Source organism: Pseudorca crassidens, chromosome 8, assembly GCF_039906515.1.
Source record: "Pseudorca crassidens isolate mPseCra1 chromosome 8, mPseCra1.hap1, whole genome shotgun sequence".
Classification (NCBI taxonomy): Eukaryota; Metazoa; Chordata; class Mammalia; order Artiodactyla; family Delphinidae; genus Pseudorca; species Pseudorca crassidens.
This window is the reverse complement of record NC_090303.1, coordinates 39297858-39318078: the sequence shown is the minus strand read 5'-3', so window position 1 is coordinate 39318078 and position 20221 is coordinate 39297858. Positions and strand designations below refer to the sequence as shown.

At 36.5% G+C, this 20221-nt stretch overlaps 1 protein-coding gene across 1 annotated transcript in view; it reads right to left on the bottom strand.

The window, feature by feature from the left end:
• Positions 1-20221, bottom strand: part of AGMO (alkylglycerol monooxygenase) — a 376559-nt gene that overhangs the window by 313258 nt on the left and 43080 nt on the right. Inside the window, exons 2-4 of the mRNA XM_067746237.1 lie at positions 16634-16915; positions 14294-14424; positions 4196-4347 (exon numbers count right to left, since the gene is read on the bottom strand). Coding sequence (XP_067602338.1) covers positions 4196-4347; positions 14294-14424; positions 16634-16759 — 409 coding nt within the window. The 5' untranslated portion in view covers positions 16760-16915. The remainder of the gene's footprint in view (positions 1-4195; positions 4348-14293; positions 14425-16633; positions 16916-20221) is intronic.

Below are 20221 nucleotides of genomic sequence, written 5' to 3'. Positions count from 1 at the left end.
GAGATTCTGGATCATCTTCACTATCATTACTATGAATTCTTTTTCAGGTAGATTGCCTATTTCCTCTTCATTTATTTGGTCTCGTAGGTTTTCACCTTGCTCCTTCATCTGTGACATATTTTTTCGCCATCTCATTTTTTTTTTTTTTTAATGAATGGGATTGTGTTCCTGTCTTACTGGTTGTTTGGCCTGAGGCTTCCAACACTGGGGTTTGTAGGCTATTGGGTAGAGCTGGGTCTTGGTACTGAGGTGAGGAACACTGTGAGACCTCACTCCAATGAATATTCCCTGGGGTGTGAAGGAATATGAATTTTTAACATAATTCCATTTGGTTTTTATATAACCACTTTGAAAAAGGTTAATCAGCATATTCAGAAGTTTGGAAATTTAAGAACTAATGCCAATGAGAAGGACAAAGTTTCTTTTGTGAATTTTAAGAATTCACTCCAAAATCATCTTTGCACTTCCCCTATCATTATTGTAGTTAATTGTTAATGTCTTTTACCCATAATAAAATGAACAACTGGTGTTCACATATGTTATTATCCAAGCTACCTCTGATGCCTAATATAGGGTTCGTATAAGATAGATGGTCATTAAACATTTGTTGAAAAAGTTAATGCATGAATGAGTAGATGCATGAATGAAAAGATTATAATCATAGAAAGAAGTCTCTAAGTTAGTTAATGATTCTTGCTGGAATTTTCACTTAGAGTATTTTCCTAGTACTTCACCATGCTTAGTCTCTTTTATTGTAGATTTTAATATTATGACACTAAATTCAGTCACAATTACACTTGTTTAATAAGTGAAAGAGGATAGATTCCAATTGATTTGGCCTTTTGTGGTCTAAAATGTCTTTGCTCGTAGATCTTATTTGCTAATGCATCATATGCCTTTAGTAACAGAAACTTTTTCAAATTCTCCTTTTGAGCAAAAATATTTGGCACAAATGAGACAAATTTGTATGGAAACACAAAAAACCCTGAACAGCCAAAACAATATTAAGAAAGAAGAACAAAGCTGGAGGTATCACACACCATGATTTCAAACTACACTACAAAGGTAAAGTCATCTAAACAGTATGGTACTGGCACAAAAAGAGATACACAGATCAATGGAAGAGAATAGAGATCCCAGAAATGAGCCCACAGTTATATGGGCAATTAGTCTACAACAAAGGAGGCAAGATTACACAATGGGGAAAAGATATTCTTTTCAATAGATGGTGCTGGGAAAAATGGACAGCTATAAGCAGAAGAATCAAACTGAACTACTCTCACACACCATGCACAAAAATAAATTCCAAATGCATTAAAGACTTAAATGTAAGACCTGAAACCATAAAAAATCTAGAAAACATAGGCAATACTGTCTTTGACATCAGTCTTAGCAAAAAATGTTTTTGAATGTGTCTCCTCAGTCAAGGGAAACAAAAACAAAAATAAATAAATGGGACTACACCAAACTAAAAAGCTTTTGCACAGCAGAAGAAACTATCAACAAAATGAAAAGGCCACCAATGAATGGAAGAAGATATTTACAAATGATATATTTGATAAGGTGTTAATATCCAAAATATACAAAGAACTCAACATAGAAACTCAACATTAAAAAAAAAAAAGCAACCTGATTTTAAAATTGGCAGAATATTGTAATAAACATTTTCCAGAGAAGACATATAGATGTTCAAAAGGGACATGAAAAGATGTTCAACATCAGTAATCAGTAGGAAAATGCAAATCAAAGCCACAATGAGATATTATCTCATACCAGTCAGAATGCCTATTATCAAAACTACAGCAAATAAGGAGTGTTATCTAAGATGTTAAAAAAGAGGAACCCTTGTGCACGGTTGGCGGGAACATAAATTGGTACAGCCAATATGGAAAACAACATGGAGATTCCTCAAAAAATTAAAAATAAAACTACCATACAATCCAGCAATTCCACACCTGGGTACTTATCCGAAGAAAACAAAAACAGTACTTAGAAAAGATATATGCATCCCTATGTTCATTTCAACATAATTTACAATAGCCAAGAAATGGAAGAAACTTAAACACCCATCATAGATGAATGGATAAAGAAGAGGTGGTATATATATATATATACATAATGGAATATTACTCAGCCAAAAAAAAAAGAATGAAATCTTACAATTTGTGACAACATGGATGGACCAAGAGGGTATTATGCTAAGTGAAATAACTCAGACAGAGAAAGGCAAATACTGTATTATTTCACTTATATGTGAAATCTAAAAAAACAAAACAAATATAACAAAACAGAAACAGAGTTATAGATACAGAGAACAAACAGGTAGTTGTGAGGGGATGGGGGTGGTGGGGAGGAAAGAAGTAGGTGAAGGAGATTAAGAGGTACAAACTTCCAGATTCAAATAATGAGACATGGGTATGAAATGTACAGTGTGGGGAATATAGTCTATAACTATGTTATATATTTGCACAGTGAAATATCATTTTTTTCCAACTAGCTTTCCATCACAAGTCAAAAGTCTTTGAACTTATGAGTAAGCTTCATAGCCTTAAAGTGGTGAGTGTTTTTCCAGAAGGTTTTCAGATTTTTTTAATGCCTGCCTTTACTGGACTTGGTTCAAAATTTTCTAATGGGAAGCATACTTTAAACAGCCTTGATTCCATGTTTTTAATATATTATTTTACTTTATTGCTATTCCCTGAGAGCACTTACAATCAACATATTTTTTAAAGTTTTATATTTGGTAATATTCTGTTGGTTCTTTGTTTCCTGTTATAATGGGCTTTCAAATATTAAGCAAATTAGCAGATTTTCCAAACACACACATCTATACAGGACAGTGTGATATTAGAAGGTTCCTGAAATTAACTAATACAATGTAAATGCTTTCTGCATTACCCATTTGCTGCATAGAAAGTGAGGAAAATTGCCAATGGGTTTATTTTAGGGAGAAAACTACTATTTTGAAATAAAATACCAAGTTTACCACATCAATCCTATTTTATTCTTAATCATGTTCAATTTGGGAGTATCCTCTTACATTTATATATAAGGAAATGATGTAAGGAGCTGACCTATTATTTTCAAAGACAAAGGTTATCATACACAAAATAAATAACTTTTTCTAGTTTATCTGTTCACTACAAAGTTTTTAATGAATTAACACTTTTTATAGTCTCATTAAATGTACATGTTTAAAGTGCTTAACAAAATAATGCCATGTTTAAAGTTTAACTGCCTTAAGCATAACGCTGTCCATGCTACTCCTATTTCCTTCATCCTTGCTTGGGAAGGATATTTGGTCACACATACTCCTACACACATAGCTCAGTTATTCACCCTGATCTCAGAGCTCTTCTTTCCACCTCCCATCTATTTTTTATTATTATTCCAGGTTTCTTCCTCTTCCTTCCTTCCTCCCCACCCACTCAACCCAACTACCCACTGAAATCCTGAGTTCTGCTCTTCAGTAGTTTTTCCAAATTAGCACTTTCCTCCGTTTCCCTTCAGCAATATTTTGCATGCCTAATTCCTCCTTAGAGACCACTTGTTCATCTTAGCCCTACAATCATTCTCCAATTTCTGCTTATCTCACGAGAGATTTAGACAGCTCCATGCTCTTCCATTTTCCATTCCATAACAAAACATTTCTTTGGAAGGTGTGGCCAAGAATCCCCAAAAGCAAGTTCAGTGAACCAGTACCGTAAGAAGGCTTTGTAGCAGATGAGAAATTTTGCAAAGCTGTGGTCACACTAAAGTGCATTATGGCTAATGCCTAGCTGATTGCATTTTCATTTGTAAATATGGCAATACTGCCAAGAACATGAATCAGGCTTACATATGACAGCAGGTTACCTAGGATTCCATGCTGTTACAAAGCTCTTCTGAAAGACCCTTGATAATTGGGGTGTGGAGTGATGCTATAGTCAACACTTTCTAAATGGTTTTAAAAATAAATTATATACAAGGGGTGTGAAAAATGTACCTCTATAATTTCATTTTTTTTCAACAATGACTTCAGATTGTTTCCATTTAAATTACAAATGAAATTTCATTATTAATCTTTAGATGCTGTAAAATAAACTAAGTTATTCATCTAGTCACTTGTTCAATAAATATTTACTGAATACCAGCTATGTGGCAAACACAGTTCAACATAAGTTGAGTATCAAAAAAGTCTTGGTTTTCAACTTACCATGAGCCATACGATGAAACCAGTAGTAACCAAAGTCAACTCCCAAGAAAGTTAAATACCAAGTCCATGGAGAATCCCAAGGCAAACTGATAAGCCTGTAGTTCTCCCAGATATAAATGTAACTGGTCAGTTCAATGCTCCTGGAAAACCAACTGGAAAGATACAATGTATAAGCAATGATTATACTATATTTTAGATGTAAAATTATGCTAAACCATTTTAGATAATATTTAAAAATTAATATGTTCATACATAAAAATAAAATCCTTTCCCCCTTTCTCTTGGCTTCTTACTGCTCTATCATACCTTTGAAGAGGCTCAATTTCCTTGGTATCAAAATGATTCACATGATGTTTCCTTTTGCATAACAGGCATCATGGATGTCAACTATTCCCCTATTTCATGGAATTGAGGAAGTTCCCTTTATATGTCTCTTAAAAATACTTTTCATGGAAACCATATAACATAAAAATGACAAAACTATGACTTATTTTCTGTGACTGTCATTTCTAAATCTTAGTAAAGAACACAAGAAGGGTGCTTTTTAAAGGAAATGTAAAAAGTAGAAAATTATAAATAGCATATTTTTTAAAGGGACTGCAAAATGACTACTGCCTTAAAATATATTAATCCCATAAAGTTTGCCTTTAAAGTTGCTTCTGACTGACTCTATTCTCTCTTCCTGTCTAGTCCCTCCTCTCTTTTACACACACACACACACACACACACTCTCTATGTTTTCTAGATATTATTCTTAAGACTACAAATTGGATTCTCATAGCATATCAGTATTTCTTACAGTAATATAAACTATGGATCTCAAAATATAAGGGAATAATTTTTCCCTAGAAATAAACAATTGTTTTTAAAACCCAGACAGCATATCTCTTACCACATATTCTACCAAGCTTCTATAAATTCTTATGTCAAGAAATTTCAAAAATATACATAATATACTTCAATTTTATAAAGAGTAGTATTTTTTCTTTTAAATCTCCTGTGATCAAATTTAGGATCAGACTCAAGATAATCATTCCTTTTATCACTTTTATAGATATGATTGAACTGACTTTTTCATTAATATTTTTCACTCATATGTAAAATGAATTATTCTACTTAATAAAGATTTATTTATAAACCATGAACAAGTGAGAAAGTTCTGAAATATTCTAACTTTAAATAAAAGTCAAAGAAGCAGCTCATTAGTTTATTGTTAAAATTCATTATTTCACTAGTATTTCCCTTTACATAGTCATCATCTATGAATTAGCATGTTACTGGTTTTGTTGGAGACCCAGATGTTTACTTTTAATCTAATGTTGACATTAGTTATGATATGACTTTAACTGTGATTTAAAAACTTTAAAATTGTCTCACATTTTGAATCCTTCAAGTTATTATTTAATCAGTAACATAAAACACTAGGCTTCTTCACAACAGCATTAATATAAGTAACTAATAGAAATGCCAAATACCTACACTTTGAAAAAGGATTACACATCATCAGATCTTAAAACTCAGTTTTCAATTTAAGATTACTCTAGGTTTGTAAATTGGTCCCCATACACGGAGGGTAAGAAGAAACTAAAGAAAGAGACAGAACACTCCAGACTGGGAAGTGGCAGTTTTAACAAACAAGGAACTTAGAGAGGAGGTTTGTCTTCTGTGGCTGCAAGACATGTAAATGTCCATACTCACACTCCAGAATGTTAAAATTTTCTAGAAAGGTCTTAACTGGGTTCAAGTCACTTATTCAGTCCAGATGGTCTCAACAACACCTTACTCTCTCAAGACTGCATCCTTGAAACAGCTGTTAGCATGGGACTGTAGGTGGAACTTACATTCCATGGACAGGGGAGAGAGTAAGGGAAAGGGGAAGGGGAAGTAAAGTTCAGCTTATAGGTCAACCAGGGTCGCATCCTCTCCACGACCTCCTCCAACAATTATATGGCTGGAAAGAGCAATTTTGTCCTTAATTGTGAGTCCTTGATCCAAGGAGACTATCTACCCAGCACCCCTGTCACAACTCAGGCAATGCCCTGAATACTTCCAGAATCCCCTGTCAAGTGGCCCTGAGCCTGCTTTCAGGACTGCATGGGCCTCTTTCCTGGTCCAGGCCTCCAGAGGGTCCACCTATGCATGCGTGTAAAGTCCTCAACATGACAAGGTAGACAAAAGTGGCTTCATTGGACGTGTAGACAGAGCTGGGACGAGCAGTCTGGGGTGTGCACACACAGGTGTGTGAGGTCCCTCATGAGACAGCACAGGCCATGGGCCAGGGGCTTTCACCCTGTTCTAGAACTCTGAGGAATCCAAGAACTTGAAATTTGAAATGTGTCTTCCAATTTGTCATCCAGGTTATTTATCAGGGTAGGGGGAATAAAACGAATTTTATTTTAAAGCATGTCAGCTTGGTTGGTAATTCTTACACATCTAGACTAAGGCTTCTGAACAGTGTCATTACTGACATTTGGACAAGATAATTCTTTGTAGTAGGGGTCTGTCCTGTGAAAACTATTACCCAAACTATGAAACCTTATAATTGCTCCTTAATACTCATTAGTAGAGGATTAACCACATAAAATTCAAGTTTTAGGGAAAAAAATGGTGAATAATATCAATCTTATATGATTATAACTTATTATTACTTAATTTTTCTAAAACAGAAATTCTAAAGTTAGACACTGCTGCTATTTGGGCCAGATGATCCTTTGCTGTGGGGGCCTATCCTGTGCTTTGTAGGAGGTTTAGCAGCATCCCTGGCCTCTGCCCACTAGATGTCAGTAGCACAGCCCTCCACCCAGGTGTGACAACAAAATGTCCAAATGTCTCCCAGGGGCAAAACTGCCCCAGTTGATAACCCTAAAAAAGACTGATCTAGAAAGAAAAAATTAAAACTTAGGAAAATGCAATAGAAAGTTGAAATAATCTAGATTTTTTTATATCCGCTTTACTACATGGTGTCAAAGCAGGTCAATTCATGGATTCATTCAGTCATTCAAAAAATTCATATTAAGTGCCTGCTAGGTTCCAGGCACAGCACAAGAAAGGGAGGACACACTGGTGAAGAGGGCAAATACAGCCACCTGCCTCATCAATGTCCCACCAATTCAGTATCTCTTTTTAAAGCTGCTATCTTTCTTGTCAGTTTTCTAGTGACAATTGAAATAGGCTTTCAGATAACAAAACTTCAATAATAGAAAGAGGGTCCCTGGAAAACTTCCATGTGTAAAACAAAAAGAACCTGCTTGTAATTGAAATACTTTATTTCCTGTACAGGTGCCAGGTCTTGAGCAGACACCCAATTTATTATTCTGTCAACTTACTTATTAGGGTTGACACAAATCGAGCTGAAATATGCCTTACATACTACAGGCAAGGCTGTTTCTTTTTTTTTTTTTTTTCACACCTTAGCACAAAGCCAAACTTTCCTCAAGGTGAAGGGAAAGAGTGGAGAAGCTGTGGGAATTAAATTCCCGGTTCTCTATCAGCAAGATGAATATGATCCTCTTCCATCATAAATGGGAAAAAACAGCCATGGAGTGCCCACAACTAAAAACAATTCGGCAAGAGATACACCTGGGAAATGATTATCAAGCTCTGGAAAGCCCTTGATTGCAGGAAATAGCACCTATATTTTCAAAAATGTTCCCACCAGACCTTGAATCATAACACTAACCCTCTTCCTCTTTCTCTTCCCAATTCCTTCATTCTCTCCCAGCCCCCAATCCCAGCATATGACTCTGCACTCTGGAATTCAAATGACAACTCTAACCCCTATCCTGTAGAAAGAGACATATGTAATATGCATATATAGTGAGCTTACTTTATCATGTGGAGATGGAAATTAGGTAGCACAGGGGCTTTGAATAACCAAATGCTAGATCCGTTTTATTCATTAAGTTTAAATGCAAGACTGAGAAAATAATCTAAATATAAGGAGGCATTAGACTCCTCTAATTAACAACCTGTATGTGTAGAGACTCCCCTCCCATTTTGTCCTATATTCTTTATAAATTCCCCCCAAATAGCTATTTCTCTTGGGTCTGAAGTATATCTTCTGGCAAATGAAAGACAGTTAATTTTTCATGTGTTTTATGTAAGCTTTTCTGTCCACACTAGAAATCTGTCCTGTCAGACTGGTGGTTGCCAAGGGGGAGGGGGTTGGGGGAGGGATGGAATGGGAGATTAGGGTTAGCAGATGTGAGCTTTTATATATAGAATGGACAAACAACAAGGTCCTACTGCATAGCACAGAGAACTATATTCAATATCCTACGATAAAGGAAAAGAATATTTTTAAAAAGAATGTATATGTGTGTGTGTGTGTGTGTGTGTGTGTGTGTGTGTGTGTGTGTGTGTATAACTGAATCATTTTGCTGTATAGCAGTAATTAACACAACACTGTAAATCAACTACACTTCAATAAAAATAAAATCTGTCGGGCTTCCCTGGTGGAGCAGTGGTTGAGAGTCCGCCTGCCGATGCAGGGGACACGAGTTCGTGCCCCAGTCTGGGAAGATCCCACATGCCGCGCAGCGTCTGGGCCCGTGAGCCATGGCCGCTGAGCCTGCGCATCCGGAGCCTGTGCTCCGCAACGGGAGAGGCCACAACAGTGAGAGGCCCGCATACCGCAAAAAATAAAAAATATAAAATAAAATCTCTCCTGTCAATGTTTACTGACTGTAAAATCTGGTAAGATACCAAAATAGTATTCCAGTACTGATGGTGGATTTTTAAAAATATAAAGTTACCTTATAATGTTGAAATTTTTCAATAATCAATAAATGAGAATAAGTATTTGAGGATTGAGAATTACAAAGCTAATCTGTTATCAAAGTCATCTGAGTGTGAATGTTCCCATCATCGAAAGTAGAGAAAGGTAACACTAGACAGGTCGTTCACCATCTCACTATCTCTCAGCTAATTTGACATGAGAGCATTAGGCTGAATGGACCTTAAAATTATCTAACTCTCAAAATACTCTCATGCTCTAATCATTAATCAAGCAAATGAAATTTGATGTAAGGCTCTCATTGCAAACTGTTAAAATTTCAAAGCAACTTTCAGAGTAAGTTGAATTACGTACTCAGTGTTCACAGACGTCTGCCAACTTGTACTATTTTATAACTGTCATTAGAGAAATTTGGCCAGATTATGCAAAATTGAAAAAATAAATTAGACTTTTTATTTCTAAAAATCTTATCATAAATTAGAAAATAAACCAATATTTAAATGAGATCATTTGAAATACCCTTACAAGTTTCACGAAGTTATAAATTAATATATATATAACTATATGTTATATATATAATTATATATATATTGATATTTCTGATAAATTGCGTTGTTTACTTCTAAATCTCTTATACCTGGCCCAGGAACTTGCACTCTCTATCTGTAAAGCTACTGCCACTTTTGCTCCATCTAGTGGAATATTGATTTTTGCTCAGTAATAACAAAATACATAACACAAGCTCTACCTTCTGCAGGCAGACATTTGTACTGCTATTTCCTACTGTGAAATGACATTTATGAAACAATCACTTAATTTAATTTCTTTTTAAAACAACCGCAAAACCATAGACTTTTGTAAACACAATGTGGTAGATCTGGAAGAAGTAAATGTGCTACATTTTTTACTTTGCAAGAAGTAAATTACTTCAAGTAATTCAATTACTCTACTGAATAAGCACGCAAAGCCAGACTAATAAGTGCAAGGAAGCTTGCATTCATCATTTGGGAATGATAGTCTAAGAGCTAGCTCTGAAGTCACACCATTAATAACAAAGTCTATTTATAAGGTTTCTAAGGTAAAAGTTAAGGGGACATGTAAAAGTTAAGGGGGCATTCTCTCTAGCAAAAATAACTAACAAACCAGCAGATTTTTTAGATATATTTTGTTTGCATGGGGTGTTCGTTTCATAATTTTCTAAGTTAATAAAAATATGTTAATATTCATAATAAAATACCATTATTAACATTACATAAATAAATTTATCTCTTACTTAGGACAATGAATAACTGTTGACTAAAGTCATCATCCCAAATGACAGGTACTTGTTTCTCAGAAGCCCACGTTGCCAAAAACAGTATTGCCTCTGCTACTAAAGTCTAGTGGAAAAATGCAGTACACAATTTTCCTTTATTCTCTAGTCCCACCCCAAGGAGTCAAAAGTATCTCAAAGAAGTTTAATATCCTCCTCTTTAATTTTTTTTTTTTTTTTTTTTATGAATTGAAACTTTCTTGTCAGGAGTGGAAAATTCCATGGCAGTCATGGCCAGTAAAACTGTAGATACCTTTGGTCTAACACTGCAGACCTAGTTCCACAGTAAAAATTGGCAGGGACCCATGTGTATTAAAAGTAGAGTGTCCCCAACTCATTTGAAAATTTACCTACTTAAATTATCCCTCCAACCTATTGCAATTTGATTTATAATCTGCTGTTCAACAGAATAAATGAACCCATTAAAAACAAACATACTGTAGATATTTATATCAGGAATAAAATTTCTCTGGGGAGGATGCAATTTATGAAAGCAGAAATATTGGAAGGAAGTAACAAATTGAAGTCCCGATTTTCTAATGAAGGATTGGAAACTGAGCTCTGCTTCAACAAGCAAGAAAAAAAAAGACGTAATTATTTTTCACTCATTAGCATTTCAGTCAGTAGCAGAATATTTCAGAAGTTTCAGATAGATTTTTAAAAATTGATTTAGTCAATATTTTGTTTAGTTTAACTTTTTATAGTGACAAATGCAAGTAACTGATAGAAAGGCAGATTATCTGCATATGATACAATGCATTTAACTACAATAAATACACATATCTGTCTATAATTTCAGGACTACATTCTGACTAGGAAGTCTGCCTACTGGATTCCAGAAGAGCAAAACAGATGCAGGCCTGCCCAGAATCTGGTTCTTAGGACAGATGGACTTTTATTACATATCATGGTCTGTCCGACAGGCTTGTAAACAAGGTACAATCTTGTCTATGATGAATATTTTCCTTACATAAAGATTTGAAAAGATACACATATATCTTTTCCATCAATATGGTAAGTATGCTACCAATCTTCAAGGTACTTTGACTTTTATGTAATAACGAAATTGAGATCCTCAAATAAACATTGTTTTTCCTCAAAGTCTGCACACAGCATTTCCATTACATGAATGGCAAAGTGGAAAAACATGTTCATGGCTGCACTTTGATTTCCCCAACTTCTTTTTGCAGAGGCCACATGCCTATTTCAAATTATTATCCAAAGTATAATTCCTCACAAAGGGATTAACAAATGGTATACTACCATTTTTCTTGCAATCATGTATTTTAAGGACGTGGCAAGCCCCTGTTGTTGGTATAGAAAGTGAAATTAGTCCCTCGGAGAGGGTATGATCAATGCCGTGTTAATCTAACCTTCAGCTGTTAACGATTTGCAGGAGGATTCCCCTTGATGCTGTGGCTTCAACTGAAATATTGTTCTAAGAGTTTCTGTCAAATCCCCCTTCTCGTCTTGTGCTGAAAGGGGATTGAGGGGCGTGCATCCTGAGGATCAGCTTTCTCTGCTTATATCTATGAATTTTTTTAATAGCAACAAAATAAATGAAAATATTTTAAAATTTTATTTTCAAATAATTAGCTTTGCTGAGATCTTTCACATAAGACTATGAAAGATAAAATTCTTTATAAAACTTACAAAGTTATCCACATTTCATAATTTAGGATTGTGAACAAAAAAGAAGCAAGATGCTGTTCTCATTCAAAATACAACTATAGAAAAATATGCTCCAAATTCAAGTTCACAACCTTTTCCCTTTCTTTCAAAAGGCACCAGAGTTCACAGCTTGTGTTAGCTTAAGGAGTGTTATGAGTAGTGGGATGTGAAGAAAAAGAACTGCAGGCTTATCCCTGAAGGACTGGTTTGTTTTGTTTTCTCTCTCTCTCTCTCTCTCTCTCTCTTTCTCTCTCTCTCTTTCTCTCTCCCCCCCCCATTTTCCTTATATTTGGGGGTTTCTTTTTTAGCAGAAATATCTATTTACTCATTGGGTCTCCTGTTAGAACTCTGTACCTTTTTTTTTTCTTTTAATCACAGTGTTGAACAGAAATAGAGTACTGAGGATACAGTTTATATTTCTAGTTGTTACAATATTATAAGAGAAGAATCTAATCTCACTGTGACCAAAGTCAAACTTAAAAAAGTAAAAGAAATGCTGAAGCATTCATTCAACTTGATGTCTCCCTGAGTTCTTAATAAATTCATTCCAGCTCAACAAAATATGTGATCCATAATTGTACCTGCAGGGCACTTCTCAGTTATCAAGTTATTTTGACAGTTCATCAACCGTCCAATTTCCATAAACCTATACACTTAACTTTCTCAGAGTGAATTATTGTAACCAACTGGGTATTTTTCAATATCCAAATATACATGTCCCTTGAGTATGTTGAATGTATTTCTTGTTCAGTTCTATTCAAGGGAGACATGAAATAGAGGAAATTATGGGTAGTTGTAAACTCTTAATTAGAGTATTCTGGAAATTAACTGAGAATAATTTGAGATATTATTCTCTGATTCTGACAGGAATGTGCAACCATATGAGTAGTTTTTTAGAGACTCTTTTATGATGACTATTACTATTATTATTTAATAACTATTATCCTACCTTTTTCATAGTAACATTTATGAAAAATATTTTACATTTAGGTTTTAAACAATTTTATGCAATTATATGAAATTATTTTACCTTTCCTCAGATATCATTAAGTTTTCATTTTATTTTTAAAAAATCCACCTTGGTTTCCCACTGGGCGGTTCGTACAAACATTCCAAAGCAATGAGCACTGGTTAGAAGTAAAGCTCTTAAAACAGTAAAAGAAGCAATGGGTGGGAAGCAGGAATGAGAACATTCTTCAGCAACGCAAAGCACAGACTTCTAAGGGAATCTTCCCTCACCCTCTGCTCTTTGGAAAACTCTCATATACTGAAGAGCCTTCCATTCATTGGTATCTCCTCTAAACACATTACAATTTACTTTCTAAACAGTAGTAGGTCATTTATTGTTTACTGTTTTTTGGTCCCTTCATCCTCAGACTTCACCATCAACATAACACTACAGGAATGTTAGGTGTTTTTATTTTAAAAAATCGACCATGTATCAGACAACATTCCAGGCATAGGAGTTAAAACTAAAAGAACACCTCTGTTTCTCAAGTTGCATGCAAGCCTGCAGGAAGGGCTGGGAGGCAAACAGGTGAGTTTAATATCATGTGACAATTCTATTATGGGGTAAGCACAATACTCCACAGCGAATAGAGCCCATAGTAAAGTGGTGCCTAAAATAGGGTTGGAAAACAGGCAAGATTTGCTGAAGAGTATGACTCTTTAAGAGAAGTCTATGCTTGTGAGACTTAAGAAATGAATGGGAGTTGGCCACTCGGATGACCACGTGAGACATCTGGGTAATGGCAAGTAGCAGAGTATGGAGGGAACAACTACTGCAAAGGGGGAAGAAGAAAGAAGGGACCAGAAGCAAAGCTGGATAAACAAAGGCCTCCATAGATCAGGCAAGAAATATTCCTCAGGCTATAAGGAACCTATGAAGAGTTTCCACCAGATTCACATTATGGAAATGTCTGGCTGTAGATGAAGTAGGACTAGAGACAATGATACCACTTAAGAGACCACTGTAGTAATCCAGAGCTTTGTATGACTTTGAGTAGGGAGTGTCTGCACCCCAGATTGCTACAGCATGTGAATTTACCTGAGGCCAAATTAATTTTCCAGTAGATAACTAGAACATCACTCAGGCCTGGGACTAGCGTAATACAAGTAAAGCACTTGTCTTGGGCACAAAATTTAAGAAGGAACCAATAAATTCAGTAATTAAGATAAATAATACTTACAGCAATATTTTTAATAACAAATGTAAAAAATCCATGATGAACGAAACATCAAAAAGTTAAATAAGGACAGTAACTGAGTTCTTTGGGGATGTATGTGAAAATAGACCAATTCCCCATACAACGGGTTTCTTTTCCATCTTACTTGGAGAATTTCAGTTTATTCACTCAGTGTTGCTAACCAGCTAACTCACCTCGGAAGCCGAGACAGAACACCGGCTGATATGGACGTTAAGACATCGTCCAAAGGACCTGATGGCTTCCCTTTGCGAATCCAGCTGACAACCAGTTCAAGCAGCATCAAGGAAATGAAATATGGAGTTGCCTGGAAAGGAAATTGCAGAAAAGAGATGCTATTGTGCTCGGTATGAAATTCTTCCAAGTTTCCTGATTAGTCATTCCCAAAGTGGGAGGCCCAGAGTGATAGTTCATAGCAGAAAAGGTATATGCCTATCCTAGAGGATCATTTCCTCCCAACAGGCAAAGAAATCTGATTATTTCAGACACGCACTAAACAGATGCTCAAATTCTATCATCCAGTTTGGACATGAAATATAACTATAGATGTAACGACGATAATTCTGCCAAGAAAATAAAAAGATTAGGCAGGATGTGTTTCAAGTTAGATCTAAAAAAATACATTTGAAAAGAAGTGCAATAATCAGAAGTCTATTATCTACATGCCTAAGGCCCACTTTAAAAGGCTTTCCTTAAGGATGCACATGATTCTAGTTTTTCATATTAGAATTACAGGAATCACAAAATTGAAACTGTAAGAACAAAATATTTGCTTCTGAGAATTTCAGAGAATGAGGTCATTTTAAATGCTTGTTTTAGGCATCAAGTTTTATTCATACAGTATTTTTTTTATATCACAGAAAAAAATTCTTGTCATCCACAATTGATGACAAATATTGGACTAGGTTTGGTATCATAATATTAAAAAAATGATTTATGAAGATGCGAGTACCACGTTTTTTTCTTTAAAAAATCAGAAAGAAGGAGTGATATCAAATCCTGAAAAAGTTATAGGTTTCACTCATTTGGAAGCTGATCATGAGTACTGAAGTTTTCTAAACTGAACTCCCAAGAACATATTCTCTGATGTCATTTTCTTTTCTATTTCTGATCTCAACTAGTAAGTGTTGTAAGAACAACTTTGACAGGGTGGGGAACTTAAACATTCAAGTTCTAATTCTGGATATTTCCACTTCCAATCATAGGCAGGAACCGGAAGTGCAACATGCCTCTGAACACCTGAGTTTCAAAGAAAACTTGGTTTAAGCTGAGACTTGGGAAGTCAGGGTTGAACTCAGTCAGCTGTGTATTCATTCTGCAGAACTATGCTGCTAAAATAAAGAGCAAATCGTTCCTGGAAGGTGGTAGACAAATTTTCCCTTTAGAAACACAACTGTTACAAAGTTTAGTGATGTCACATAACCACTAGCTACTGAGCTTCTAACAGCTAAATTTGTAAGGCCACTGTGTCCAGGAAAACTTTTTTAAAGTTTTATCATAGTCCGGAGTAACATATCAGAGAAGACAAGTTTAATAGGAGAAGATGTTCATGCATCCTGCATGGAGGTTCAATTCAAGTGGAAATTCTACTTTTGCCCCATGCTTTTTTTTTTTTTTTTTTTTTGCGGTATGCGGGCCTCTCACTGTTGTGGCCTCTCCCGTTGCGGAGCACAGGCTCCGGACGTGCAGGCTCAGCGGCCATGGCTCACGGGCCCAGCCGCTCCGCGGCACGTGGGATCTTCCAGGACCGGGGCACGAACCCGTGTCCCCTGCATCGGCAGGCGGAATCTCAACCACTGCGCCACCAGGGAAGCCCGCCCCATGCTTTTTTGAAACTATTATTTTTTATTAGAATTATTTGAAGAATGGACATGAACGAAACCCTAAAATGTGTTTAACTTACTTCTTATTAAGAGAAAAGCAAGAGTAGCCTCTTCCCGGAGAGTCTCACCCGTTTTTGTTTTTTTAACATCTTTATTGGAGTGTAATTGCTTTACAATGTTGTGTTAGTTTCTGCTGTATAACAAAGTGAATCAGCTGTACATATACATATATCCCCACATGCCCTCCCTCTGCATCTCCCTTCCACCCTCCCTATCCCACCCCTTCAGGTGGTCACAAAGCACCGAGCTGATCTCCTTGCGCTATGCGGCTGCTTCCCATTAGCTATCTGTTTTACATTTGGTAGTGTATATATGTCCATGCCACTCTCTCACTTCGTCCCAGTTTACCCTTCCCCCTCCCCGTGTCCTCCAGTCCATTCTCTACATCTGCATCTTTATTCTTGTCCTGCCCCTAGGTTCTTCAGAACCTTTCTTTTTTTTTTTCAGATTCCATATATATGTGTTAGCATACGGTATTTGTTTTTCTCTCTGACTTACTTCACTCTGTATGACAGACTCCAGGTCCGTCCACCTCCCTGAGAAAACCATAATTCAAACAGAGTCATGTACCACAATGTTCAGTGAAGCTCTGTTTACGATAGCCAGGACACAGAAGCAACCTAAGAGTCTCACCTTTTGAACATAATCAGGCACCTCTTCCAGGGTTTCAAATGACGTTTCATTGGGTTTCATCACGTAAAACATCATGCGAATTCCCTGGGAAACCGAAACATCCTGTTGGGCTTCTGGGTTCTTCATCTCTGCCCTTGTCTGACTCCCAGCTGGAGAGTATTTGTGATTCTGTGGTTGAAGCCAGAGGCTGAACAAAGAGGACGAGATGTGCTGCACAGATCAAGCCCTTTGTCAGAGAACAGCTAAAAACAAAGCGCCACAGAGCACAGCCAACAGCAGATTCTGTGTGGAGAGACAGGAAAATACAAGGATCAATCAGGAACGAGTTCAGAGTTCAGGGACGCTGTCCCAGAAACAGTGCACTTGAGGAGGGGGAGGGGAGGAAGGGCTGCTGCCCAAATCAAGGATAAACAGTGGAGTCTGGCAGCAGGTGGAATAATTTATCATTAAAAAAGAAAAAAGACAAACAAACAAAACCACATGATACCTCCTTGGAAAGGAGAAGAAAAAAAGTGATAGCAGGTGAAAGTTCGCTCTGAAAAAGTGGGTGGAAATTCAAAACTCGAATCACATGAGGAAAATACATTTTTTTCTCTCCCTTTTGAAATTCACATTGTGTTCAGGTTTGTAGTCTCCCCAGAGTCACATTTCCTGAAAAGCCAAGGTGTTCTAATCTCACTTAATAAGACTAAGCTCAAAAGTCAATAAGCACTGAATATATCTTACTGGTGACTGCCTATATATTTCTGGATGTGTATCATGTTAATGTCTGAATGTTTGAAAACCAATTTAGGGGCATGTAGCTTCTTGCATGATTTGCATTGTTTAATGGATCTCAACTATTCACATCTGTATTCTTCTTAGCACTAACGGGGACTCTGAAGAAGCTGTTAAGATGCTGCTGAGAGACCTTTTCTGTTTTCCAGGAGGAGTATACGTTGACTGTGCCTCTTAGGTAGACCAGAAGGCCCTTAACTGGTTGCATCACCAGTGAGTAAGCAGAGCTTTCCTGATTAGCCCTCCACCTAGAAAAGCTGTGGTCATGCTTTGGCTACCACCTCATCTTTTAAAAATGTTTATGTAGATTTAATTAGATTATTAATACATGATTGTTTTAGGAGAAATAAGTAGACACTATAGATAAGCAACAAGTAAGTTACTACCCAGAGACACTACTAACATTTTGATATATGTATAATCAGTTCCACTGTCATATGACATACTTGTTGCTAAAAATCACTGCACTATGCAAGTTTGTGCAATAAAAACCATGGGGCTAATGAGAAAAATGGGATTAGAGTGCAATACTCAAAAATGTCTTAATGGTCCACAAGGAGAAAAAAATAGGAACCTAATAAAAATGGTAGCACACTTTTACACATGCATGTGTCGACTTAAAAAAAAATGCACAACGTGAGAGTTGCAAGTTAAGTTTTATCTGTGGCAAAATGAGGACTAGAGCCCGGGAGACAGCACTTCAGATAGCTCTGAAAAACTGCTCCAAAGACGTAAGGGGGAAGGTCAGTATACATGTGATTTCAGCAAGGGGTGTACATGCAATCAAGCACATAGTTTTTGTAGAAGGTTTCTGCTAGTCTCGTGATGGTTACTGCTAGTCACGAGGAACAGAAGTTGCCATACAGGATTTTAGTGCTTTTCTAGATATGAGGAGATACAAGAATTGGGCTCATAAAATCGGCTCCTGAAAATATCTAACTGTCTGAAGACCTGTTCTGCCAGTTTTTCCCAGGGCACAGAGTGCCTCATTTCTGCTCTCCACCCTGAGCTCCTTTCAGGGGGTATTGAAAGTCAGCAGCTGCAGCAGCACATGATTTAATCCTTGTAGAGGTAGATGGCAAGTGCCAATTTGTAGTTGACACATGTTATGCGGTGAAGAAATGCATAAATACTACAATAAGTATGGTATTTCATCTTGAAAAAGACCTGACCTGACCTTTGTTCATGGAAGCGGGCCTTGGAAGAGTTGCAGATTGTGAGTTACTGTGGACTATGGGAGGAGGCTTATCTGAAATCATACAGGAAGTTGTAAAACCAGAGGTCAGGATACCATAGTTCATAACACACAGGTAGACTGGGGACGCTGGTAGATGTTTAAGGTGCGTGCAGATGCGTGCATTTTGTGTCTTCCTAAGCCTTTCTGTTTAGTTGGGCGCTACCTTTAGCATTCACCTGGAATTTATCCCTGACAAAATCACATACAAACATAGATGGCACTCTCAAATTATTCCGTAATATATTAATCCTGTTGAAACAAATTTGTACTTTCAAAATATTGCAGAGCTGACTGTACTTTCAGGGGATTCCTATTATAAATGAATACATATGGACATACATATTTAATGAAAGTGATCGTATTAGACACAGTATTTTATTACCTGCTTTAAAAATTCTTTGAAATTACGAATATTATGCGTCATGGGAGAAAAAAAATCCAAACATAGAGGTATATAAAGTAAAAAGTAGGAGCACACCTTCCCCTCAAAAAATACATACACACCTCCCTTCAACTTCTCACTAACAACTTATCCTGGAGGGTATTTTGTCATAACTGTTTCTCCCTACAAATGTTAATTGTTATCATCATTATTATTATCATCATTTAACATTTAAACACACACACATTGATTTTTTTAAACTGACCATATTAAATAAAGATATAGCAACTTTCCTTCTTGAAGTCAACAACTTATCAGGAAAATTCTTCCACTCCGTATATGGTGATACAGCATTTTTTTTTTTAACTGGCTGCACTGCTGTGTGTGTACTCCAAGCAGGCAAACAAAATTATTTAAAGTATTTAAAGTAGAGAACTTTAATGCAAAGAATTAATTACAGAGATGATGAAAGAAGTAAAAAGCCAAATGGGAATAAAGAGGCAATCTAAAGGTTAATATCAATAGGAAGCCACTAGCATCCTTAAACTATAGATGGAAAAAGAGGTTATGTGAGTAGAGCTTGGGGGCTGTGGTCACCCAGGGAAAGTTAGAACCATGATGGGCCTGTCAAGGAAGAGCAGAGAGGGGATGAAAAAAGTACTTCCTGCCAACCAATCTCCCAGCAGTACTTCCCCTTGGCCTAAAGGAGTCCAAAGCCAGGTGAGGGAGGATCCTAGGAAAGGAAGTCTGCAGGGGGCAGCCCCTGGAGAACACAGCAGGGAAGGAGAAGGTGAGGACTGGATCTAAAGAAAAAGTCAACCAAGGTCCAGCACATCATCACAACTTACTTAACTGTTTCTCCATTGTTGTGCAATTAAGTGTAGTCTTGCAGTTGGGCTAATAAGTTTAATGCAGCAATGAACATCACAGTACAAATATCTTGTACACTTGTGAACATTTTCAAATTAGATTTCTAGCAGTGGAATTACATTGTTGAAGGTTTTATAAAATTTATATTTTGATAGTCATGCCAACTTCACCTCCAAAATTGCATTTCTCTCTTGCTAACATTGGCTACTATCAATCTTTTACAGTTTTTAGCCAATTGCCTGGTGAAAAATGACATCTTGTTTTAATTTGCATTTCCCCAGTGATTTTGAAAATCTTCTCAATACATTTATTAGCCATTTGT